Below are 27,666 nucleotides of genomic sequence, written 5' to 3'. Positions count from 1 at the left end.
ACACACGCCGTGGGTGGGCGGGGCAGGCTGAAGGGCCTTAAGGCTCGGGCGACTGCGGACTGAGGTCCGGATGGAGGCGGAGGGCAGAAGCTGTGGGCTGGGGAGGTGGCGGGGGTGGGGGGGTGGGGGGCGCAGTCCACAATTCCCGCGCTGCGAGCGGGACCTCCACCCGCCGGCCAGGTCTGCGACCGCTGGTGCTGATCTTTTAAGGATAGAGGTTACTCTGAAACACAGAAAAGTAGAGCTGGAAAATGAAATAGGGGAGGATGGAAAATTAATAAAAGTTTGGTTATCAGTCTGTATGTCTTATGGAGATTTAGAAAACCTGAATAAAACTATAATCATTAAACAATTAATTAGTTAAAAATATACCCACAACAAAGAATAAGGTGGCCCTTTTGACGCAAATTAAATTATTAATTAAAAAATGTATCCACACCAAACAAAAAGTCAAATAATCCTCTTAAGGCAGTTTGAAAAAATCTTCAAGGAACAGTTTAGGAAATGGAGAAGGAAAAATGGGGGGTTTTGGGGTGTTTGGGAGAGACTGGGAAGGTGAAATATTTACTTAAATCCTGTTACAGAATATATTAGAGTTTTAAAATATGACTTTTTTTCACATTCACTATCATATTTGATTGTTTTAACTTTCATCTGAGAAAAGTGGCATTTTCACATTAAATACGGAAAATCAAACACCGAATTAGATGGCCAGTATCACAGAACTGGCTGGAAGAGTAGGCTGTGATTGAAACTGAAGGTTCTGGAGTAGGGTTGTTTTCAGTGCAAGATAACACTAGAATAAACAGGAAGCTTCTCTGTGTAAGAGACATTAAAACTGATACAAATGTGAGTGGCCGACAAGGTCAGGGTTTGACATATAGCAGGACTTTCATGTCCTTAGCCTGTCCCTGTATTCGCCCTCCTAGGAGTCAAGAAAGCCAGTGACATTTTAGAAAGACCCTGTCACAGTTACAAAGTTTATGCTTACTCCCAGGGCATGCCCCAGAGAAACTGGGATTTGAACCTACAGCTCCTATGCCAATGGATTTTTACTTTTTTTTTTTTAGGAAAGTCATTTCCCTGAGAAGGTGGAGACCTTTCCTCAACCGGGACAGGTAGTCATTATTGTGATATGCTAATAGGTTATAAAGAACGACTCTTTAGCTAAACACCTTATTCTATGTCAGTTCCCTTCCTGAGAGAACACTCAGCAACGTTAGGCAGTCTACTCAGAGGATCCAGCACTTCTGCCTCCGTGAGGACCTTCAAGGAGACAGGTCACATAGCAGTAGGAGGCAGCTCCCTAACCTTCACACCCAAAGCACCAGCAACCAAGGAAAAAATAGATAAGCGACAACTCCTCAAAATCAAATGCTTCTGTGCCTCTAAACACTGCCAAAAAGGTGAAGAGGCAACCACCTCAGTGGGAGAAAATATCTGGAAATCACATATTGTGCAAAGGTTTGATATCTAGTAGACATGAAGAGATCATACAACTCAACAACAAAAGAACAAACAAGCCAATCATAAAATGGACTAAAGATATGATAGGCAATTTTTTCTGAAGGACACAGTGGCTCAAAAGCACAGAAGAGATGCTCATTTTCATTAGCTGTAAGGGAAATGCAGATCAGGACTATAATGAGATACAACATCAAACGTATAAGAACGGCTGCTATTAAACAAACAGGAAACCACAAATGTTGGAGAGGATGTGGAGAAATTGGGACACTTATGTCCTACTGGTGGGAACGTATAATGGTACAGTCACAGTGGAAGACAGTTTGCCAGTTCCTTAGGAAACTAAATATCGAGTTGCCCTATGACTCAGCAATAGCACTATTTGGTATATACCCAGAAGAGCTGAAAGCAACGACACAAACAGACATTTGCGTACCGATGTTCATAGCAGTATTATTCACAATAGCCAAAAGATGGAAACAACCCAAATGACCATCAACAGATGAGTGGATTCACAAAATGTGATATATACATACGTTGAAATATTATGTATCCGTAAGATGAAATGACGTCCTGAAGCATGTGACAAGATGGATGAGCCTTGAGGACATAATGCTGAGTGAAATAAGCCAGACACAAAAGGATAGATATTGTACTAAGACTCCACTTTAATGACTTTGGTAAATGTGTTTGAAGGATGCTCCAACTGAGAACTAGACTGGCGAACGGTGGTGTATACATATGATAGAATCTTGTGCTGCTACAAAAAGGAATGAAGTCGTGAGCCATGCATCAATGAGTGAACCTGTGGGATATTTGGTGAAGCAAAATAAGCCAGAATGAAAGAGTAGTTATTGTATGGTCTCCTTTATTGTGGATTCTTACAGCAGACACGTTGAGTACAGAGTAGTGATTATTATTTTTGGATTTTGAGAGGATGTTTTATGTATCTATAACCTGGTATTTAGAGATAAGTATGGGATTAAGTTGGAATTAAGGTAATTCAGAACACAGGGGCAAGGAAAACATTGTCTATATTTTAGAATTGCACCTACTCTTTTTTTTTTTTTTTTTTTTACATGGGCAGGCACTGGGAATCGAACTTGGGTCCTCTGGCACGGCAGGGAAGCATTCTTGCCTGCTGAGCCACCATGACCTACCCAAATTACACCTACTCTTTGAGACCAAAGGAAAAAAGATTTAGTTTGTCTGGAACCTGAATTTTCTTAGCACATACTCTAATTCAACCTGTCTGGATAGCTCATTTGAACAATTGAAACACAGGGAATCCAGAATAAGAATGAGGGCCTTTAATTCTGTATAGCTTAATTTAATGCCTGGATACATCCTAGAATATATTAAACAGAAAAGCAAAAAAAATTTATTGGCAAAGTCCCTTGAGGGGTGGGAGAAAAAATACGGAACTATTAAACTTTACCATCAGGGAATCCCCTGATATTGTGTCAATCGTTAGGGACACCCAAATCAATAGGCAAAGCCCTCAATCTTGAGGTTTACTCTTATGAAGTTTATGTAATTATGCCTAACATTTACTTCTGGAGGACCTCTTATATTGCTCAGATGTGGCTTCTCTCTGCCTAAGCCCAATTGTGTAAGTGAAATCATTGCTGTGCCCCCTACGTGGGACATGACATCTTAGGGGTGAAATTCTCCCTGGCGGCATGGGAGATGACTCCCAGGGATGAGCCTGGCCCTGGTACCATGGGATCAGCAATGCCATCCTGACCAAAATGTGGAAAATAAGTGCAACCAATAAAGCATCGGTGGCCGAGACAGTTCAGAAAGAGTCAAGAGGCTACTCTGATGGTTGCTATTATGCAAGCTTCAGTTAGACATTGCTACCTATCATAACCTGCCAAACCCCAACTTACACCATTCCAGCCAATCCTAAAGAACATCTAGGGCAATATATAAGATTCTACAAAGGTTTGATGCACTAGGGTAACTTTCCAGAAACCTACAACCTCCAAATGGTCCACGGAACAGGTACGTCCTGAAACCTAGAGGGCCCAGCCTCTCCAGAACATCAGCTTGTTCTATCTCCCTACCTCATATTATTGACAGCCAACATGAAAAAGTTAGAACAGCTATCACCCAAATACTCCTAAAGAGTGGGATGAAAGATCAAAAGTGATGGTAAAGTTATACAGAGAAGGTAGGGTTTAACAAATGAATGTGATTGCTGAATCATATTTCTTTTAGTCTCCAGTGTCTTAGAGCAGCTAGAAGTAAAAACCTAAAATTGTGGAATTGTAATCCATACCAAACTATTAAATCTGTTCTACAACTAATTGTTGTGCTGTGCTTTAAAATTATTGCTTTTTTGTATATATGTTATTTTTCACAAATAAGAAAAAAAAAGTTGATTATGATGATAAAAAAAATGTTTATTCCTTCTAGCCTCCTGTATTCTGGAGCAGCTAGAAGGAAAAATCTGAGATGATGGTATGGTAGCCCATGACAACCTCTGGGATCTGTCCTGTAACTACTTGTTGAAGAGTGCTTTGAAAACTACTGCTTTTTTCTTTCTTGACTTTGTATATGTGTTATACTATACAATAAAAAAGTTAAAAAAAGAAAAGCATATATGTCACAGGAGAGGGATCCTTTGGGATTTAATGTTCTCCCACAGGTTCCATCGAAGTGCTAAGTCCCCCGAGTGGCTGGGTGTAAATGTACTGTAATTGAGAGATATGGGGAATAAGCATAGTTCTCTCCCAACTCTAGACTCTGAGCAGTGGTTGGGTGCCCAGAGTTGAACCTTGGTAGAGCCCTCATCGCCTTCAAGCCCTAGGTAGGTATTTTGTTAGACCAGCAGTTTTCTCCACATGCTCTGAGCTCTGGAAAGAGACCAAGAGTGTTCAGACAGAGGGAGAGGTATTGAATAATAAGGGGCCACAGGACACTCATTTGGTACACAGAAATTATTTTTTAGACAGATAATCTGCATTCTGCAACGTTATCATGAAGATTCTGAACTCAGAATTAGAAAATTTACTGTGCTTTTAACTAATTGATCTTGAGCAAATCATTTCCCTTTACTGGATACCAGTTTCCTCCTCAGTAAAATGAATGAGATGATCTCACCCCTTCCCAACCACTAGTTCTTTGACCCTCTTCCTAAATAATTAGGGGCTATGGATAATGAAACTGCGGGAACTGGAGAATTCAAGGGATTTTCTTGAAAAGGCTTTTTGGAATGAAGAGAATAAAATATGGTTGTACACTGAATGAAGCTGCATCCGAGCTATGGGTTTTTATTTTTTTTTTGTTTTGTTTTGTTTTTACTATTATTACTTTTATTTTTTTCTCTATATTAACATTCTATATCTTTTTCGGTTGTGTTGCTAGTTCTTCTAAACCGATGCAAATGTACTAAGAAATGATGGTCATGCATCTATGTGATGATGTTAAGAATTACTGATTGCATATGTAGAATGGTATGATTTCTAAATGTTGGGTTAATTTCTTTTTTTCTGTTAATTAATAAAAAAATATATATATACCATCATAAAAAATATATATATGGTTGTAAAGGACTGAAGTAAGGTGAATGGTAATTTATGCATGCGGTAGATTTTATTTCAAACCTGAGTCCAATATCAGGATATTGCGGGAAGGAGATGCGTAATCAGCCATTCAGCTAAGTAACTTAGCATCATCATCATCATCATCTTCTTCATCAGCTACCATAGCTATGACTTTTCAGGCACTGTGCTAAGCACTTTGGGAAGTAGAATATGGTATGAGGCTTCTTTCTTAATTTCAAAACATTCACAGAGAATTGTTTTGAGGTGGCACAACATGTATGTTTGAAAAATAATTGCAGTGCGTGATACGGTATAATTGGAGGAACAGTGAAGTACTTCCGGAAATTTAGAGGTAGGAAAGACCAGTGTTCATCTTGGATGGTCAGGGAAAGATAGTGAGAGATTTGACCCAGAAAATGATTTAGTGCTCATAGATTGACGTAAGATATAGTGCATTTCTCATGATGGCGCCCTTCAAACAAAGGAATAAAGGTCAAATGTGGAGACCCATTTGGTTAACAGTGAATTCTATATGATGATGATGAAAATAATGTTTAAAAAGCATGAATCTGGACCAGAGGCAGGAGATCCTAGATGGAAATCTGTGCAATGGGTAGTTCCACAGATCAAAACTAGGACTAATGGGGCGGGCCATGGTGGCTTAGGAGGTAAGAGTGCTTGCCTGCCATGCCCAAGGACCTGGGTTCGATTCCCGGTGCCTGCCCATGTAAAAAAACAAAACAAAACAAAAACAAAAAACAAAACTAGGACTAATGGGTGAAAAACAGATTTCAGAAAGGAAGATTTTTATCCAACTGAAGCATTTCAACAATGGAGTGGGTCAGGGAGTCTAAGAGACAGGGAGCTGCTGGCATTGTCAGCTGGTTGCCCAACTATAGGAGCCCCGTGGCATGAATTCCTTTATGGGTAAGCAGATTAGCTTTGATTGGTGTGAATCAAAACGAGAAAGGTAAGGATGACATAAAGTTTTGTGCAAACTGTTCCTTTTTATTCTATTATTTTAGCTTTACTTCTTTGGTGTGGTATTAAAAGGTCTTTTATTTTTATGAATTGGTGGTAATATTTGATGTGTTTAAAATATGCTTAATGATTCACTAAAATCCAAAAATTATGTGAGTCACTGAAATAAATAGTTCCTAATGGTCCTTCCAACATTGTTTCAGTATTTTCTGGTTCTGGAAACTGGATTCTAATAGTAATTTAAAACGGTAAAAGAAAGTGAAATAATAAAGAATGTCAGGGGGAACAATCAGCGTTTTTGCTATATTGAGAACAGTGTGAAGGAGAGAGGGGAGTTCAAGAGCTCTGAGAACTGATAACTGAGGAATTGAAAGAGTGTGGGGTTGCTAGTTTTTGATGGGAAATAATATTTTATATAGTAATGATGACCTTGATTTCTCAGAGCATTCAGGGAATGAACACAAGTAGACCATCAATGAGTGATGAAGCAATGTATGGCTTGTGAATAAGTCTGCTGAGTTGTCTGGAATCCTTGCTAAGGTGCTGGCTTTCAGTGTTCTGCTTTGAGGCCTGCATGCCACCCCCACCCTGCCCTGCAGGATGTGCCAGTTTAGTTAAGGGTCCTAGACAAGGTTGGGACGGCAGATATGGAGAGGAGAAACTCCAGGAATGGGATTTATGCTTACATTTTGAGGAAAAGAAATATTTTTAAAACTCTAGGAAAAAGGGATTTGAGAAGGAGGCAGTAGGCAAAGTAGGACAGTGGATAGATGTGGATTTGAAGTGAAGAACTAAGACAAAGGGTAAACTTTTTATATTGAAAATATCAAAAAGCAAGGTCATCCATATAATGGTTCTGCCAAGGAGAAGTCCTCTGGCATTGTAATCCTTAATTTCAGGTGTCAGCTTGGCTCAGTTACAGTATCCAGTTTGGACAAGCAAGCACTGTTTGATTGATACTGGAGGGTATTTGTGGATTTAAATCATTAGTCGGTGGACTGCATGTATGGCTGATTCGGTCTACAATTAACAAAGGAGACTGCCTTCATGAGTGAGAGGAATCTCCTTGTCCAATCAACTGGAGGGAGAATTGAAGATGTCCGCAAGGAAGAAGAATTTCTATCTGTACTTGAGCCTGCCAGCTTCTTCTGGGGAATTCATCATCACTCTCATCGGGGTTCCCAACTCACAGCTTCTTCTGGAGAATTCAACATCACCACTGAGTTCCCAATTTGTGGCTTGCCCTATGGAATTTGGATGTGCCAATCTCCATGGTCACATGTGCCAATTCCTATAATAAATCTCTCTTTCTCTCTCTCATTCTCTCCCCATATATATATATATATTTCTCCTGTTGGTTTGGTTTTGTTCATCTGGACAACTCTGACTAATGCAGGCATCTTAGGAGAGAAACATCCTATTTTAAGTCTCGGAATGAGAAAGGCTTTGGTATGAAGGGTGGGTTTGTTTCCTGGATTTAGAAGAAACCCATCCTTTACTTTGCTAGGGAAAAGCAAAGTAAAGGATGAGAATGAGGGACCTTAAAGAGGTGAGGAGTGATAAGAACCCTGAAAGGCAGGCAGAGGAGCCTCAGTATCTTCCATTCTTCTTTGTCTTAACACAGTTTCTCCCTTTTTCTTTCATTTTTCCACCTAGAAAATTCTCAATCTTCCTTCCTTTCTAGATTAAAAAAAAATTCACCTTTGTGTTGAGACCTTCCTTATCTCTGCGCCAGGCTGTAGCTCATTTATTGCTCTTTTACATCTATCACATATGTGAATTAGCATTTATTTACTGAACTTACTTATTCATTTTACAAGTATTGATTGGGCTATCACCCTGTAATATTACAGTGTCTTTTACCTTAGACATTGCTCTAGCCATTTGAGATACACCAATGAAAAAAACAGACAAAATTTCCTGCCCTCATGAAACCTCAATTCTTGCATAGGAGAGAAACAATAAATAATAGGAGGAAAAAAAGTAACATGTATAGCATGTTAGAAGATGATAAGTACTGTGGGAAAAAATTGTAGAGTAGGGAAAGGTGGCAGTAATACAGGATATGGATGTAGGTCAGGGGCAGACTTCAGGATTACGTAGGGCCCATGCAGGGCTTGTTAAGATCATGAGATTTGCTCAAAGACATAAAATAAATGCAGGACCTATCTAAGTGGATACTTGGTGAAAGCGCACTCTAGGTAGAGGAAACAGCAACAGCAAAGTCTCTAAGACAAACATGTACCTAGCATGTTGAAGGTACAGAAAGGAAGCCAGTGTGTCTGGAGGGAAGAGGAGTAAAGAGAGAGTAGTAGAAGAGGAGTCACAGGGTAGGGAGAAGATCATAAAGAGCCTTGTAGGTTTAATTCTGAATGAAATAGGAATTTACTAAACAGATTTGAGCAGAAGAGAAACAGGATCTGATTTCCAACTTTAAAAAGGTCACTCTAGTTGTTGTGTTGTGACTAGGTTTTAGGGAACAGGGATAGGAGCAGAGAGATTTGAAGTTTATTGCAATAACCTAGGTGAGAGAAGAGAGTGGCTCTAACCAAGGTGGCAAAAAATAGATTCTGGATATGTGAGAGAAAGATAGAAATCATGAGGAATCTGAGGATTTTGGACCGGGAGCTGAAATGTTGAAATTGTCATAATCTGAAATGGGGAAGACTGTGAGTGAAGTCCACAGAAGTTCAGTTTGAGGCGGCTATTAGATACCCAAGTGAAGAAGTGAGGATGGATTAAATATATGACTCTGTAATTGGGAAGAAAAAATGATAGCTGAAAATTTATTTTGAATCAAAGCCATGGCATGGGCGATGTCCCCAAAGCAGTCAATACGGATAGAAAAGAGAAGACTAAAGACTAAACTCTGGGCTTGATGACATTTAAAAAGAAAAGAGAAGGGTGTAAAAAGGAGTGACCAGGGAGGTAAGAATAAAACCAAAAGTATACTGCTCTAGAAACCAAGTGAAGAAGTCATGTCTGTAGGGAGGGACAGATGAACTCTCTCAAGTATTGCTGGTAATTAAGATGCGCTGAAGGGTGAGAAATGACCACCGCAGATCTAGGAGGGGGAAAGTTTTGATGGAGTGTTAGTGGTGAAAATCTAATTAGAAATGGGCTTGTCTTACCTAGTTAGAAAGTCTAATTAGAAATTCCTCCATGAGGAAACTCATGGAGGCAATGAATATTGGAAACTCTTCTAAAGAATATTTCTTGTGGGGAGATGAAGGAAAGGAGCAACGACTATGGAAAAAGTAGATCAAGAGGAAAAAATGGGGCTTGTTGTTGTTTGTTTAGTAGATGAAGATAATAGCATGCTTCTATGCTGATGGAATGTTCCAGTAAACAGTAGCATAGTAATTAGTTACCTCTCTATTTTCTCTATTGCAGTATTAGCTTCTTAACACCAGAAGCCATATCTTATGTATCTATTTAGGTCTTTTTCAAAGTATACTGCCTAAAATGAAGAAAAATGCTCCATAAATTTCTGTTACATTGACTTTGATAGTGAAATATACATATTATACACCATCTGAGGAAGCAATAAATAAGAGAAGCGTGTTTGAGATTGGGGAAAGGGGAAAGTGGCACGGATTATTGAGGAAGTGATCACTGTTTGGAGTAGAATGCAGAGACATAGATTCGCCTCCTGCCTTCCTATGGCTTTTTTATTTACCCAGATGCCCTTAACCCTGATGGGGATTCTCACCAGTGTCCAAAATGGGTCTAGACTCTGATCTACGTGACCCTGGAAGATGTTAATTAGACCTAAGTTCCCTAAGCAAAAGAAATGGGATCAAGCAGGGGCTGAAGTAATTGATTCTTTGATAGTAGAACACTGAAGAAAAAAATAAATTGAAATTAAAATCAGAAAATTTTATTTTAATTATATATCATCGACCCAGTACACTAGCAATATTTATTGATTTAATTGATCATTTATACCTTAGACAGGAATAAGTATGAATGATAATATATACCTTCAATGAAGAAGACTTAAAATTCTAGTCTATATGGAGTCCACTAAGGGAGACAACTGGATTACGGAATGAATTCTGTAGGCCAAAAATGAGTGGATATTCTGAAGGATGCTGTTGAGGGGAAAATTGAAGTATTGGCCTTTCAGTGTATTTACTAAGAGATCTTTATTGTGGAAGTTGTGGGGGAGGGATTGGTGGCGAAAGTAGTCTGAGGGTTACCTCCTTGTTCGGACTTCTGTGGTTCAACCCCCTTCCTCATTTTTCCATATTTCACACTTTAGGGACATGAACAGTGAGCAATGGACCCTGGAAACTGGAGCCAGGTAACAGAGTTCATCATCTTGGGCTTCCCCCATCTCCAGGGGATCCAGACTTATCTCTTTCTCTTGCTACTTCTCATTTACCTCACTACTATACTAGGAAACTTACTGATATTCCTGGTGGTCCTCCTGGATTCCCGGCTCCAAACACCCATGTACCACTTTGTCAGCATTCTCTCTGTTTTGGAGATCGGTTATACGGCTGCCACCGTTCCCAAGATGCTGGCCAACTTGCTCAGTGAGAAGAAGACCATATCTTTCTCTGGATGCCTCCTACAAATCTACTTCTTTCATTCCCTGGGGGCTACTGAGTGCTATCTCCTCACGGCCATGGCTTATGACAGGTACTTAGCCATCTCCCGGCCCCTCCACTATCCCATGCTCATGACCCCAGACCTCTGTGCCAAGATTGCTTCTGGATGTTGGCTGGGAGGCTTGGCCGGACCAGTGGCTGAAATTTCCTTGCTCTCACGCCTCCCTTTCTGTGGTCCCAATCACATCCAGCACATCTTTTGTGATTTCCCTCCTGTGCTGAGCTTAGCCTGTACTGACACCTCCGTCAATGTCATGGTGGACTTTGTTATCAACTCCTGCAAAATCCTGGCCACCTTCCTCCTGATCCTCACCTCCTATGTGCAGATCGCCCGCGCTGTGCTCAGGATTCCCTCGGCTGCCGGCAAGCAGAAGGCCTTCTCCACGTGTGCCTCCCACCTCGCTGTGGTCCTCCTCTTCTATGGGAGCATCCTCTTCATGTATGTGCGACTGAAGAGGAGCTACTCGCTGAACTACGACCGGGCTCTGGCAGTGGTGTACTCGGTGCTTACGCCCCTCCTCAACCCCTTCATCTACAGCCTGCGCAACAAGGACATCAAGGAGGCTGTGTGGAGGCAGCTGAAGAGAATCAAGACGCTGTGCTGAAGGAGGGCAGTTAGACTGTGGGGTTGAAAATGTGGAGGCTCCAAGGATTATCAGTGATTAGAGATGAGGAATCAAGCATTCAGTGCTCTTCTACAGGAGATGCTGGAGCCGAAGGGAGTGTTGCCAGGCTTTCTTGTGTTCCTGGAGGCCACAATACTCAGCCGAAGCCCAGGACCCTTCGTCCCCCTTGCCCATGCTGTTGGATATACCTCGTGTCAGTAGAATGCATATTTGATCCAGAGAAGAAATGAGCCTGCAGCTTTTAGACCAAGCACTAGAAAATCCACATTTTTTCTCCAGCTACGTCATACACTGAAGTGTTTTTTAAGTCTCAAGCATTTGTGTGCAATAATTAGGATTTTTGTCAAGTCTATGTATAACCTGTAATAATGCATCAGTCTTCAAATTACTCGATTTAGCATAAATACATTTAGGCATGTGCTAAATGATAATACTTGTGAACTAAATGCATAGTATTTAGAGGAAAAAGTAAGTGATTTTTCATCTATCACATATAATCTTTCATGTGTTTCAATCATTTATGTTTTTCACCAGAAAACACTGGTTCAGTAGAGAAAAAAAAATTTTTTAAATCAGATATATCTGGATTTAAATCCCAGTCCAGCCAGGCGTTTATTAATTCCATAACTTCAGAAAAACAGCAATTGTCAAAACTATGTGGAGCAAGTTAGAGACTCTGGATAAGAAAACAGTCTTCAGATGCCCAGGCTAAGTACCTTTAATCCTTAAACAGTCCAGGGAAAGGAGACAAAAATATAAAGACATATGAATACAAATAAATAGATACTAGCTAGGTTATGCATTTGGAAGCAGGCAATAGTAGCCAGGAGGTTGGCTTCTGAAGGGTTTCAGGACAGGTGGGAAAAGTGGGTGTCAAGATAGGTTAAGCTGCTGATGAATATTTGCTTTAAAAAAAGTCTGCTGCCGTCCACTGCCTCACATTTTATAGGAAAGCCTAGGAGGTGGATGGACATAGTCTCACCAGGATCCAGTGAGGTGCCTATTGGCTTGTTGACTACCTTATTATCAATATCTCCAAAGGCAGGAGTCTTTAATCATCATTTTTAGATTTGGTACTGGCCTAGAGGATATAGAGGACTAAATAGAGACAATGATGAAACCGCTTGAAAGAGGGAGGTAAGGAGAGACATGCAGCAAAAGAGATAATAAAAGCAAAGAAAACAAAGACTCTCAAAACTCTCCATATTAAAATTTTAAAGCAAATGAAGAAGTTTCATGATTTGAAAGATGTTTGGTGAAGCCATAAATTTATTCCAGATGCAGTTAACTTTAAGAAATAGTTTGATGGGCTTTAAAATGCTGAAAAGCAGAAATGAGATAAAAAACACTCATTGAAAATAATGAAAAATCTGTGAATCAAGATTGGTAGGAAGGTCATTTGAAACTAAAACAGAACCAAATAGAAATCTTGGAAAGAAAAGAAATCACTCAAAAGCAAAGATAAAGGAGAATATATACAAATTAGAAGATTGTCAAAAGGAATTCACTCAGAGCAAAAAAAGAAAGGCAAAGCAATTTAAAATCATGAAATAGCATATAAAAGTCAAGGAAGGAGTGAGCCACAGTGGCTCAGCAGGCAGAATTCTTGCCTGCCATGCTAGAGACCTGGGTTCAATTCCTGGTACCTGTCCATGTAAAAAACAAAACAAAATAAAAAAACAAAGAAATATACATATATGTTTAAAAAAAAGTTAAGCTAACAAGGAAGCTCTCTGTGAACTGACATTAAATTATCTCCAAGATATATTGTTAAGTGAGAAAAGCAAAGTATAGAACAATGATTCTATTATACCACCTTTTACATAAAAAGGAAAGAAAGTAAATATATTTTTGTAAGTATACTTATGAATATTTAGATGTGCTTTGAACATAAATGTGCAAATACTTGCATAAATATAGAGAAATAAATTCCCCTAAATAAATATGATTAGCTATAAAAAGAGAGAGGAAATAAGGTGTTGTAGACATTGTGGAAACAAGATTTCTATCAATACCATGTGAATACATTTTTCAATTTGGAGTCACATAAATATTTTAAAAATCCCAAAAGTAAATTAAATCTAAAATAAAAATACCTAAATTTGGATTATAACACACTGACACAAATGAACTTTACTATATATCAAGCTAGTAATATAGGAAAACAAGTAAAATACCTCACAGAATTTTAAAAACAATATTTTGAACATATGTACTAGCATGTATTATAAGGGCAAAAGAAAATCATAAACTTCATTTAGTTTTCTAATTGTTAGAAGTTGAAGTATTTTCATTTAAAAACAATTTCATTTGTATTTTACTGTAAGCAGTTGTGTTAACAATGTTAAGAAATAAGATTTTTCAGGGAAGAGGAAAAAGAGATACAAGTATAAAATCAGATATATCAGGTGAAGTTCAATAATGTAAAATTTGCATTTGAATTTAAATGGCTATATAAACTAGGGGTTGGAGAAGTATTTTCTTTTTCTGTTCACTGAAAAAAACCTAGAAGTAATGACAACTCAGTAGTAATAAGCATTCATTAGGTCCAGACTTCAGTCTCTAAATACCATTCTCTACCAAAAGGAATGAGAGCTCCTTGGTGAAGTGCCTATTTCAAGATATATCAGAAGAAATATATGATAAAAATCTAGGAATTCTTATGCATTAGAGAGAATAAAATCACCAGAAATAAACGGGGCAAAGTTAAAAGTACATAGGATACAAACTGGGGGACTCCCCAATGGCCAAAGGAAAATTTAAATATAAAAATATAATGACTTAATTGATCAATGCACTTTGAATATATAAAATTCCATGAAATTAAAAATGGTATAGTAAAGAAAGAAAGGATGAAAACCAAACTAAATGTCTACTCATCCGTAAACCATTGAGAGTAAACAGTATACAAACTCCTTACTCAGAATATTGGAAATTAAAGAGAAAGAATTAGATGCTAATTATGCATTTAATGTAGGAACTATATTCCAAGGTAACCAAACAGACTGAGTTGATGAGAGAAAATTCTTCCTTTACCATAAGAATTTCAGATAATATATCTATAGTAGGAATATTGGAGAAAAGTAACCATTTTTGTAACTCTTAATTACATAATTACAGTAATCAGTGAGTGTTCTAACCAATACGTGAAAAGATAGGGGCGAATGGAATATTCACAGGGTGCCAGAGGTTACCTGCTTGAGGAAAACACAATATTGGAGGCATCAATTTCCCACAACAAAAGTGGAAAAGCCAGATATATGAACTTTCTGATCTGAAGCAGTGTGACATTCACAGCACCATTTCTGAAATATCCATATTAAAAAACATGACCTAAATCTAAACTAGACTCTAGAACTAACTGTTTTACAGAAAATACAGTGGACAGAGGAATAAGATAAGTACTATGATGAGGAAGTAATCAGATGAATCTAAAATGTGGGACACTCTTTCTATGGGTTAGTTGGCCCAGCCCTTCAACCAGTAAATGAGAAAAGAGAGGGTTAGAATGAGAGAATAAAGAAAGAGAGCGAGACAGAGAGACAGAGAGAGAGAGAAAGAGAAAGAGAGAGAGAGAGAGAGAGAGAGAGAGAGAGAGAGAGAGAGAGAGAGAGAGAGAGAGAGAGAGAAGAAACCTAGGGAAAACCGTTCTGAATTAGAAAGACTTCAGAGACATAACAACCAAAAGTAACATTGGAGGTGCTGTTGAGATCTTGTTTCAAATAAATCATCTGTAAAAAGACATTTTGGGGGAAAATTGGGAACACTCAACTCTGAACAAGTTATTGCTAATTATGCAGAGGGTGATAATGGTTATGGTGTTTAAGAATATGTAATTATTTGTTGGAAAGGCATGTTGATATGTTTAGGGGGAAATGTTAGGGTGCTTGGTATTGCTTTAAAATATTTTGTGAAAAAAAGATGAAGCAAAATGATATCATATTAGAAATTATTAAAATTATGACTCTATGAACTTAATATCTTCTTTACTTATGTGTAAAAAGTGCCTTCTTTACTTACGTTTAAAACATTTCATAATAAAGTGCATTAAAAAACCATCAAAATGGGCTGCGTGGATGGTTCAGTGGTAGAATGCTGGCCTTCCATATGAAAGACCTGGGTTTAATTCCTGGACCATGCATCCCCCCAAAATAAAACAAAAAACAAAATGTAATCACTAAATAAAATAATTATTATTTATATCTCTAACTAGCAAAGCAGATTGTAGTGAAAACTTTATTAATCCAATTAGAGAGAGAAAAGAATGAAAGAAAAAATCTCAATCAGAGAAGGATTTGAAAAGAGGAAACAAAAGGTAGAAATACTTCCACACATTTCTAATCACAAAATATGTCAATGTATTACCATAGCAATTAAAATGCAGAGATTATCATATTAGAAATTTACTGTGGTTATATGCTGCCTACAAAATATCTACCTAAACACACAGATACACAGAAGTGAGGCCTGAAAAACAGAAAGAAACAGAAATTTGATGTAGCAATATTAATAATAGACAAAATAAAACTGAAGACAATGAAGCATTAACCATAATATAGAGAAATACTCTAAAGTATTAAAAGAAAAATTTCACAGAATAAAAATTCTCATCTAGTTTACATCAAACGACAGAGAAGAGAATACATTTTAATGTATCTCCAAGGAAAATGGAATTAAAACATCAAGTAAATATAAATTACTAAGGATATAGAAAAATCATTTAATAAGCTTAATCATTATATGTGTGTGTGTGTGTGTGTGTCTGTCTGTGTATATACATTCCCCAGCAAATATAAAGGGTAAATTCATATAAATATGAAGCATTTGTAAGTTGATATAATTTGCAAAAGAAATCCTATTTTTGAATGTACATGTCATAATGATTGAAATCCTATTTTAAAATAGATATATCATATTGATTAAGTTCTTTGAACCTGGTAGTAGTTTTAAGTGAATGAAAGGGATAGGTTGGGAAGACATAACTGATTATTTTTTTACCTAGCATGGGAGTTGACTGATTTGAAGATACAAGACATGGAAAACAAGTCTAGCAAAGGAAAATAAGTAAGAAAACATTTATTTATACTTTAAAGGACAAATGTGCATCAATTTAGGGCCATCACTGGCTAAATTGACCTAAATCTGAGTCATGCATCGTCACAGCATATTCCCATAGGCAGAGCTGATGCGTTGTTCCCTGGCCCTTCAATTTCTGTTTGAAAGAAATGAGATTTAAATAGAGGAGAGAGGATCTCTGATTCCTCTTTCGGAGGAACAATCTAGGAGTATCTGACCCTTTTGCTAAGGGGTTTCTGTTACTGTACAACTCCTGGAGATGTACAACACGGTGGGCCTGGAAGTAATCTTCAGCTCAGAACAATAACGACAATAACGAAAGTATTAAATACAAACAATAAGCATTATAGGCTCAGCACTTTATGCACATTATCACATGTAAACTTTCCAATCCTAGAAAATTTCATATTACAGATGGGTAAACGGACGCTCAGAATATATATCTCAGTTCTCCAAAGGTGTACAACTGGTAAGCGGATAAGCTAGGCTTTGTGTTTAGATAGTCTATTTTCAAAGTCTTCTGACTTAGTGATCATGTTAAGTTTACTCTAATAAGAAAACACTTTCTGATAATTAGAACTATACAATATTGGATAAGGTTGCCTTGGTTAAGTGTTCAAACAGGAGCTGGATTGCCATATCTTCACATCTTCTGAGAAAGGGTTCCTACCCCAAGTGGAGAAAGGACTCAATGTCTCCTAAGGTAACGTTAAGCTCAGAATAAATGGGGAAAACAGATGTTCTCATGCACTAACGGCCTTGGGCAAAAACCAAGGGTGCCGTTACTCATAGGAGCTGCTCCTATATTGAACTCCATTCTGGGCTGAGAATAATTCAAGGTGGTGCCTGGGAATAAAGCAATTAAGAGTATGTATGAATTAATATATTAGTTTGGCTCTTTTGAATTCCACCTCCCCATGCGGATGGCAGATCCTCCCTCCATTCCTTCTCCTTCTACTGCCTTACTGGTATGAAAACTATTGTCATTTTTGTCTTCACTAAGATGTTCTCTTTCCTCTCTGCTTCATTCACTCTAGCAGCTCTAGCAGGTTTTGACCCATCTGTCTTCTCAGCCAGGCCCCCAAGCCTGCCAATCATTTGTTCACCAGCTAAGAACAAAGACTTGGATAGTCTACAAAACCCTATGCAGCTGTTCTGACATTCAGAAGGATGAGGACACCTTATTCTTGCTGTCTGTGAGCCCTTAGTTTAATGAGGGATGAAGGACAAAGAAAACGTTAACAGCAAGAAACACAAAAAGACAGAAAATAAATCACATCTAAATAAGGTGAATATTAAGATATTGGCCCTGACATCAGTGCTGGGGATATCAGTGTGAGGAATCTTTCTTGAGGAGTGCAGTAGTTTAGGGTAAGGTTGAGAAGCAGCGGACAACATTGGTAAAAATCATCATTTTTGAACTTCATATCCAAAAGTTAAGGATATCCTTGTGAAAAGAATCAATGTGTAGGGTTAAGAGAGAGGAGAGGACCAAAGGAGGTGCCCAACTGAAGAGGATTAAAACACAAATATAAACAAACAAGTTTAAAGGGAGTAATGAGTCTATTGGGACTATTACATCTCAGGAAAAGGAAAACAATGAATTCAATAGATAAAGATATCCTTATTAATTGAAGAAAAATGATACATTAGACTCCAAGTCCTCCAAGGGAGAAGACCACCAGAACAGCAGCCATCAGTGACCAACATTGGGGACCTGACATAAAGTAGCGACCCGAACTTTTTATTTCTTGATCATAAGTAAATCTAGAAACTGGAAAAGCAAATCCCATCACCACTTTTTGAATAATAATTAGTGATCACATTCACTCACTGAATACAGATTTTCTGTGGAACTCTTCTTAAGTTCAGTGATTGTCCAGGTTGAGTCCCCTGTGCAGTGGGCATAAGGCATGGCTGTTAAGAGCCTGGCTCTGGGTCAGCCCTGGATTTCTAATAATCAGCAGCATGAACTTGGATTCATTATTGAAGTTGTATATTTCATGTTCCTTATTTGAAAAAAAACAGATTAATATTTATTCCACAGGATTGTTGTGAGGATACAAGAGAAAATACATATAAGGTGTTTATCTTAGGCTAAGGACATTATCCAAAAATGTTAGCTTTATGAAAATCAAAAGGGCCTAGGTCTGGAAATGATCTTAGTGATTATCTAATCCAGCTGTTTCTAAACTTTGCTGATCATCAGAATTGTTTTGGGAACTTTTCAGAAATGCAAATGCTTGGGCTCCATTCTTTTTAAAATCCTAAATTCTGATGATGAATCAGCTTGTTGAACCACTGATCTAGTCCAACCCCATGATTTCATACATGAGGAAACTGAAGGCCAGGGGATTAAGTTACTCATCCAAAAAAACCCAGGTTAGTGGTAAAAAAGTATAAAATATGGTCCTCAAACTGCCTAGTACAATAATCTTTCCAAAATATCACGATCACCTATGGACTGGAAAATTTATGGAGAAACAAGTTAGTGATTCCTATGACTTATCAAGAGCTGGTAAGGTTTCATGTAAGTTTTGGGGAAATTTGTGAAAGTATTTTCTTGAATACCAAAAGGATTAAGTGAAATGATACATTTACTGGGGACAGGGAATGAAGTAAATTATCTAAGTTGAAGTCCCAACTCTGTCACTAACTAGCTATACAGACTTAGGTAAGTCATTAAACTTCCTTGAGCTTGAGTTTCAACAACTAAATAATGGCGGTCACTGTTCTACTTTAGGGTATTTTAAATTTCAAGAGAGATCACATATATGAATATATTTTAAATTGTAAAGTGATGGAGAAATATAGCAGATAACCATTTTTGTCATTAATTTTTCATCACCCACTTTGGGCTTAGATTTCTATAAACCTGTGAATTGCATAATCAATCCATGGTTACTGAATTCCATTTGTGGTCTGTGTAGGTTAAAACTGGAGAAAGCTTCTATCTACTGTCAGGAAATTGTTTATTAGGGTGAGATGTGGAACATGGAGGGATTTGGTACTGGGAAGGAAGTTGAGGGGAAGTTTTGTTTTGCTTTGGTTTTTCCATTTTTATCTCTGTAAATCATAGTTTTAATTAATTACATTCTTTTTCCTTGCAACTCAAACTTCTAGTTATATATATACATTAATGTTTTAGCACTTATTGAGAGTGCATTTTTCTAAAATAGTTAATATATGAAATTAAAAAAGTAGTACCCTCTGTAAAGGACACCTGTATATTCTGGAAATTATAATATCATTTTAGGCTTGGAGAAACAGAATTCCCCAAAATCTACTGACCCAAAGTAAGGGATAAAAAGTTTTCTCTATAGCAAGAAAATATATTTTTTCTTTAGAGCAGAGTTTCTCAAATGCTAGCATGAATCTTAATTACAGGCAGGGATTGTTGAAACACATGTTTCTGGGCTCCACCTTGAATTTCTGATTCAGTTCTAGGGTAGGGCCTGAGAATTCTTTTTTTTCAATTTATTTTAACCTTTGTTCCCCCTATTATTTATTTATTTTTTATCCATATTTTTCACTCATCTGTCCATATCATAGATAAAAGGAGCATCAGACACAAGTCACAAATGATATTGCAAATATGACAATCACACTTTGACAATCACAAAGTCATACTGCAAAAGCTATATCATTATACAATCATCTTTAAGAAATAGGCTATTGGAACACAGCTGTACAGTTTCAGGCACTTCCCTCTAGCCACTCTAATACACCATAAACTAAAAAGGGGATATCTATAGAATGTGTAAGAATAACCTCCAGGATAACTTCTCAAATTCTGTTTGAAATCCCTCGACCACTGACACTTTATTTTGTCTCATTTCTGTCTTCCCACTTTCAGTTGAGAAGGTTTCCTCAATCCCTTGGTGCTGAGTCCCAGCTCATTCTAGGATTTCTGTTCCATGTTGCCAGGAAGGTTTACACCCCTGGGAATCATTGTCCCATTCAGAGAGGGGAAGGAAGTGAGTTCACTTGCCATGTTGGCTGAGATAGAGAGAGAGATCACATCTGAGTAACAAAAGAGTTTCTCTAGGGGTGACTGTTAGGCCTTATTTTAAGTAGGCTGAGCCTATCCTTGGTGGGGATAAGTTTCATAGGAACAAACTCTAAGATGGAGGACTTGGCCTATTGATTTGGTTGTCCCCACTGCCTGTGAGAATATCAGGAATTCTCCAAATGGGGAAGTTGAATTTTTCTCCCTTTCTCCCCATTCCCCCAAGGGGACTTTGCAAATACTTCTCTACTCACTGTCTTGGGATTTATTGGGACATCACACTAACCTGGATAAGCCTACAAAATCTCATGCCCTATTCAAGGTTTCATGTACTTACGGTGTTCAATTAAACTTTCCATATAAGTTAAACTTGGAAATGTACTTTCGAAATAAAAATTTTGTACCAAATAAACACTTCTTGCTTTAGTCTCACATAGAAGTTGAAGTTTTAAAATATGAATGACCATCTATTTTCAACGTCCTGCAATATTGACATTCCTTTGTTCTTCCTCATGCTAAAAGTTTGTTAATTTGTACATTTAGTCACTATCATTGTACACTCTAGGCATTCCTAGATTATACCATCTCAGTCTTTGCCTATCTTTCCTTCTCGTTTCATATGTGCCCCTAGCCCTCCTCCCTCTATCATTCTCACATTCAGCTTCATTCCATATACTTCATTATTGTGCTACAATCAGTAGTATTGTGTTATCCATTCCTCAATTTTTACAATCAGTTCTGTTATATAATCTGTATCACTTCAACTCCAATTACCCAATCTCTATCCTATATTTATCTCCTGATAAGCTCTGATCTTAACTGAAATTCTCCAGGTTCACTCATTAATGTTAGTTCCTATCAGTGAGACCGTACAGGATTTGTTCTTTTGTTTCTTGCTAATTAATTGAGGAGAATTTGACAGTAAAAATTTTTGGAACTACAATGTCTTTCATAGGCTTCTCTTTTTCCCTGCTTTCTGCCCCCCCACCAGCATGTTGAACTATAGGAAAGATGGGTAGGAGCCCAACTGGTGGAGTCTGAGGAGGAAAACAATCCCCACATAACATCTGGATAATCCACATTTACTTCATTCGGCTATCACATGTGCGGTAATCTCATTGATGTAAACAGGCTACCCAGTTGTCACCAAAGGCCTGAACACAAAGCAGTTTTTCATTCTCGTAAATGATAATAGAACAAGGAGCTGAGACAATAGAAAAAGAGTACAATAATGGACAAGGCAAAGAACAGCAAAATCCTGAACTTGAGGAGGTTTTTCAGAGTCTCCAGGATTGAAATCTATCTCCCAGCGCTACCAACCCTCTTCTGAGAGCAGAAAAACTTCCCAAGGGCATCTTTCATGTCCTTGTTTCTCAGGCTATAGATGATTGGGTTGAGGAAGGGAGCAAGAATAACAAAAGCGACGGCAATGACCGTGTCCCAAAATACTGAGTAGGTGGCTGAGAATCGCAAATACATGACAGCTACACTGCCAAAAAACAGCAAGAACACAGCAAGGTGGGCAGCACAAGTGGAGAAAGCCTTGCTACGGCCCTCTGCTGAGGACATCCGCAGGATCACTACAATGATCCGAATGTAGGATAGAGCGATGACCAGAAAGGAAGCCAGGATCTCCACTGCATGGACGGCATCCACAATGACCACCAGGAAGGTATCTGTGCAGGCCAAACTCAGTACAGGAGTGAAGTCACAGAAGATCTGCCGGATGTAGTTGGAGCCACAGAAAGGCAGGGTGGCAATCCATGCAATTTCAGGGAGCACAAGGAGGAAACCACAGAAGCAGGAGCCAGCTGTCAACTGGATACAGAGTCTGGGAGTCATGATGATCGGGTAACGGAGGGGATTACAAATAGCGATGTACCTGTCGATGGCCATAGCTGTCAGGACACAGCCTTCTGTGATACCAAGTGAGTGGAAAAAGTACATCTGCAAGAGGCACCCAGCCAGAGAAATGGTCTTCTGCTCACTGACAAGGTTGAAGAGCATCCTGGGGATAGTGGTTGTGGTATACCAGATCTCCAGGAAGGAGAGGACACTGATGAAGAAATACATGGGGGTGTGTAGTGCCAGGTCCAGCTGGATGACAATGACTATCATTAGATTACCAGTAACGATAAATCCATAGATGAGAAGCAAAGGAATAAAGAATAAGAGGCCACCTTCATTCAGATTTGGGAACATACAGAAGACAAATTCAATCACCATTGTCTGATTTCCATGTGCCTTCAACTGTGTCATCTTTGAAGGGAGGAAAGAACACAAAGAAACTCCTGGAATTGAAATCCTGATTATCCAGTTAAAATTGTTTCACTCCTTTCTATAATGAGTCACTTAAGCTGATTCTGGGAACCTAAAAGTCCAGTTAGAAATATCCTTCAAACTGTATCCCCCATGCCAAAAAATCTAAAACATTTGCTTTTGGATCCCCAAATGGCCTTTTTGTAAAAGCTACAATTAATGCCAAGCAAGTATAAAGCAGTACACAAATTTAATTTTCTTGGAAATATTTTCTGGATATCTAGTCCTTTCTTTAATTTTTCAGTCCTTTTCCTCTCCACTCCTTACCTAGCTCCCCATGTTTAGCCTTCAGTCGTATACCTTTCCTTCAAACCATTCTCCACTTCTCTCCTTCAGATTTTTTTTTTAAATATAAAGGAACTATCAGGAGCCCTTCTTCCAAAACTTCGCATTGCCCTTCTCATCTCTTCCAATACTGATATGTAACCTAAGGCTAGCTACAGTATTCGCCTTTATCTCTCTGGTGCTTCTTTCTGTTTGTTTCATAACATGTCTGTATTTCATCAGATGGTATGCACCCAGGTTTCAGGAAATGTTACTCTTTCTATCATCTCCCCTCTCGGTCTTTCCCCGTTCTCTTCTTCCATTAATGGCTGATATTGATAGTCACTTGTACCAAGAGTCTTAACAGAATCACCTTTCACTGAAGAAGTAGCCTTTAAATTCCCAAAAGTATATAACTCCACTGTCACACACCTCATTCCTCTTACCAAGGAAATATCTACAAGCCTAGAGAAGGAAATCATTCAGACTAGAAATCACTCCTACCATAACTGGATATCTTGAAAAAGAAGTGTCACAAACATCAGCTGCAGTAGAAACCATATGAGAATCTACTGCTTTAGAACCTCACTATATAATTTTGGACAGACTTTTTTTTCTATTCTGAGTCTCAAGTTCTTTATATATAAAACAACAATAATAATATCTATATTATAATTAAAGATCAATGAAATAAAATATATAAAGTGAAGTTAGTAAAGTACCTAATGCCATTCCTATTACTTCTTAACTCTTTAATGACACTGTTTCATTTCTCCATCTTTATAATCCCTCTTAAGAAAGTTTTAGTCTACTTGAGGAGATAATGCTGATATGCAATTATTTAAAATGTAAGAAAGGATGATGTTATAAAAGAGAGACATGTAAAGCATTCTTAGGATTCAGAGAAGGGGGATTATTTCTGGCAGTGGGGAACAGTGAGAATCCCCTGAAAGTAGGAACATTTAGTGGACATTGGTAGCTAGGATCCCATAAGAGATTAAAAGAATAGAAGGAAGGAATGATGTAAGTAACATGCAGGAAATTATTCTTATTTTACTGGGCAAAGTGTGTAAACTGATATTTAGTTCTAAAATTTTATTGGAACCAGATTAGAGAAAGCTAAGACCTTGGGCTTTGTCCTTACATGCTTTTTGAAGGAAGAGGAACTGTAAAAGCCATGTTCGGGAGGGTCTACCTATAGAATAACTTGCTAGAAGACAACCAGCGAAAAGCTGTTAAAATAGTCAGGATGGGAGATAATGTACACTACCACTAACTTTAACTAGCTTTGCAAAATTTTAGTAGTCCTTTCCTGAGAGCAAATAGATCCTCATCTGATTTTCACTGTAGCTGATGTTTGTGACACTTCTCCAAGATAGCCATCGTTATGATAGAGTGATTTTTATTCTGAAAGATTTCCTTCTTTAGGCACCTAGTTATTTCCTTGGTAGGAGAGATAAGATGTTTGGCAGTGGAATTGTTTAGAATTTAATGCCACTAATTAGATGAAAGGTGGTTTTGGTAGTAAGCAAAAACTTACTGTAAGACACTGCTTCTCACCAACCTTCTGCCCAGAAGTGCATAATTCTTTGGACATCAACAGAATTTTTGTGTTGGAAGGACATTAGATATTATCAGGATCTTCATCTGCTGCTACACTATTATTTCCAATATCCTTTCTAGATTTCATGTCTCTATTTATTCTAATTTCTTCATTCATATGTGGGAGTTCCAAGATAAGTGGCTTTACCCAATTTATTGAGATTTTACAAGTTTTTGAAGTATGAGTTTTTACCAAATTATTGAGGAAACTTTACCTAGAAAGACTAGGGCAACAAGGGGTCTTCAAGAGTTAAAGAAAGAAAGAAAGAAAAAGTTAAAGAAAGAAAGAATTGGGCAGGTACAATAAGAATAAAAAGTCATGCTAGAGGTCTTGATTAGATGCTGTCCTCTCACTCAGCAGCCTGACACTTACCCCTGCCTGAGACCACAAGAAAACTGCTCCTCATAATCTCTACCATCACCAGCTCCTTCTTGAGTCTGTCTTTGAAGATACAGAAGTCTCTGATGTCTCCTTGGGGAATATCTAGAATGGAGAGATTATCTTTCTTGGGAGTTTCTCTACAGATGATACAAGGTCTAAAGGAAAATGTCTCATATCACTCTTCCCTCTAAGGGACTGATTAGAGGAAAAGTGTCATTTAGTAACTTGGCATTCCCCAGGGTCCGGTCTTAAAATCTTTTCTGTGGCTATGCAAACTTGTCTCTCATAGGGATTGTAGAGTTGGCTATTGGGGCCTGGAAGAGCTGTGGGGGTCAAAATAGGCTTCAATCAGGCTGATCCTTCTCTGAAGTACACAATAGTAAACACTGATTTCCTTTCAGCTCTTCATTATGCTTTCTATTCCCTCTTCTGATATACCAATAATGATATAATAAAAATTTTTGAAAAGTTTTTTTTTTCATGGGCAGGCACCAGGAATCGAACCTGATCTCTGGCATGGCAGACGAGAACTCTGCCTGCTGAGCCATCATGGCCTGCCCACTTTTTGAAAAGTTTTTTTAATGTACATTATTCCATTTCATCTCATAAAAAACTATTTATAAGAAATTGAAAGGTCAATTTGTAAACTCAAATGGAAATGCAAGTTGCCCGCAATAGTTAAAATACTTTGGTAAAAGAAAAAAGTTGGAGGACTCACACTTCCCAATCTCAAACTGTACACAAAGCTATAGTCACCAAAACAGCATGCTGCTCATGGAGCACAGGATGGGAATGCGGGTTTTTAATTCTGTATAGCTTAATGTAATACCCAGATATATCCCAGAATATGCTGGGCAGAGAATTAAAAAGTATGGCAAAGTCCCCTGATGGAATGGAGAAAAAATATGGAACTATGGACTCTCAAGTTAATAAGCCAAGACCCTAATCTTGAGCCTTACTCTTATGAAACTTATTTCTGTAGGAGAGATGCTAAGCTTACTTATAATTATGCCAAAAAGTTACTTCCAGAGAACCTCTTTTGTTGTTCAGATGTGGCCTCTCCCTCTCTAAGCCACACTCTGCAAGTAAAATCGTGACCCTCTTGCTATGGGGCATGACATCCAGGGGTAAGAGTCTCCTTTACAATGTGGGATATGACTTCTAAGTACTGTTTGAGATTGACAATGCCTTCCTGGCTAAAAGGGGAAAGAGAAATGTAACAAAGTCAGGTATCAGTGGCTAAGAGAGTTCAAATAGAGTCAAGAGGCTATTCTGGAGATGACTCTAAGGCAAGTTTCAGAAAGATATTGCTAATTGCCACAGTTGCCAAACCCCAACCAACATCCTTCCTGTTAACACTAAAGAACACCCAGGGCTCTATCTGAGATCCTAGAAAAGTTGCGTGCACTAAGTTTACTTTTCAGAAATCTAAAACTTTCATATGGTTCCTAGGCCAGATAAGTTCTAAGATCCAGAGATGCCAGAATCTCTAAGAACATCAACCAGTTCCACCCCCCTTTCTGATACTGTTGATACCCCTTTTCACCATGAAAAAAAGTTAGAATGGGCATAACCCAAATATCCATAAAGATTGGGAGAAAGATCAAAGGAAAAGGAGGAGTTACAACAGAGAAGTTAGGATTTAACAAATGAGTATGACTACTGAATCATTATTTTGTTATTTCTTTTTAGTCGCTAGTATCTTAGAACTGCTAGAGCGAAACAACAGAAATTGTGTAACTATAATCCATACCATACATTGAAATCTGTTCTTTAACTACTTGTTAAAAATGTACTTAGATGCCGAGGACCTGCATTTGATTCTCAGTTTCTGCCCAGGCAAAAAAAAAAAAAAAAAAAAAAAAAAAAGGACTTAGAAATTTATTGCTTCTTTGTACATATGGCATATTTCACTATTAAAAAACAAACAAAAAGCAACGGTGTGCTTCTGGCACAAAGATAGAAGAGTAAACCAATGAAATAGAATTGAAAGTCCCAAAATAGACCCACACAACCATGGCCAATTGTTTTTGGATAAGGATACTAATTACATGCAATGGGGAAAGAATAGTTTCTTCAACAAACTGTGTTGGGAAAAATGGATATGCACATACAAAAGAATGATGTTAAATCCCTACCTCATGCCATATAAAAAATTAACTCTAAATGGATCAAGAACTTAAATACAATAGTTAAAACTCTAAAATTGTTAGAAGATAACAGTGGTAAATATTTATGATTTGGGATTCAGCAATGGATTCTCTCAGATAATATAGCCATATACATGAGTGACAAAAGGAAAAATAGATACATTCCATTTTTCAAAAGTAAAAACTTATTTACTTCAAAGGAAATTATCAAAGTGAAAAGATAGCTTATAAAATGGATGAAAATGATTGCAAACCATATATTAGATAAGGGCTTAGTATTCAGAACATATAAAGAACTTTTACAATGCAACAACCAAAAAGACAAACAACTCAATTTAAAAAGTGGACAGAGTTGAATAGACATTTCTCCAGGAAAGACCTGAAAATGGCCAATAACCATATAAAAAGATGCTTAACATATTGTGCATTAGGGGAAATGCAAATTAAAACCACATTTAGACACCACCGCATACCCCAAAGATCTCTAATATTAAAAAAAAATGATATTAAAAGGAAAATAACAAGTGCTAGAGAGGATGTGGAGAAACTGGAATACTAATGCATTGTTGGTGGGGATGTAAAGTGGTGCAGCCACTGTGGAAGGCAGTATCTTAGTTCCTCAAAAA

General features: G+C 37.8%; 2 protein-coding genes and 1 long non-coding RNA gene across 3 annotated transcripts; 1 reads left to right on the top strand and 2 right to left on the bottom strand.

The window, feature by feature from the left end:
* Window positions 1-176: 176 nt before the first annotated feature.
* On the bottom strand, window positions 177-23,706 carry LOC143678781 (uncharacterized). The gene is made up of 3 exons (XR_013173436.1): window positions 23,648-23,706; window positions 18,149-18,323; window positions 177-244 (listed from the first exon to the last, which is right to left on the bottom strand). It is a non-coding gene; the product is annotated as an uncharacterized LOC143678781 (long non-coding RNA).
* Window positions 10,279-11,217, top strand: OR6N1 (olfactory receptor family 6 subfamily N member 1). Its single transcript, XM_077155756.1, has one exon. The coding sequence runs from the start codon at window positions 10,279-10,281 to the stop codon at window positions 11,215-11,217; it is 939 nt and encodes a 312-aa protein (XP_077011871.1).
* On the bottom strand, window positions 21,623-22,591 carry OR6K6 (olfactory receptor family 6 subfamily K member 6). The gene has a single exon (XM_077155716.1). It carries the CDS (start codon window positions 22,580-22,582, stop codon window positions 21,623-21,625), a length of 960 nt encoding a protein of 319 aa, XP_077011831.1. The 5' UTR covers window positions 22,583-22,591.
* Window positions 23,707-27,666: the final 3,960 nt, after the last annotated feature.

Source organism: Tamandua tetradactyla, chromosome 4 (genome assembly GCF_023851605.1).
Source record: "Tamandua tetradactyla isolate mTamTet1 chromosome 4, mTamTet1.pri, whole genome shotgun sequence".
Classification (NCBI taxonomy): Eukaryota; Metazoa; Chordata; class Mammalia; order Pilosa; family Myrmecophagidae; genus Tamandua; species Tamandua tetradactyla.
The sequence above is the reverse complement of the archived record's forward strand: the minus strand, read 5'-3'. Positions and strand labels throughout refer to the sequence as shown.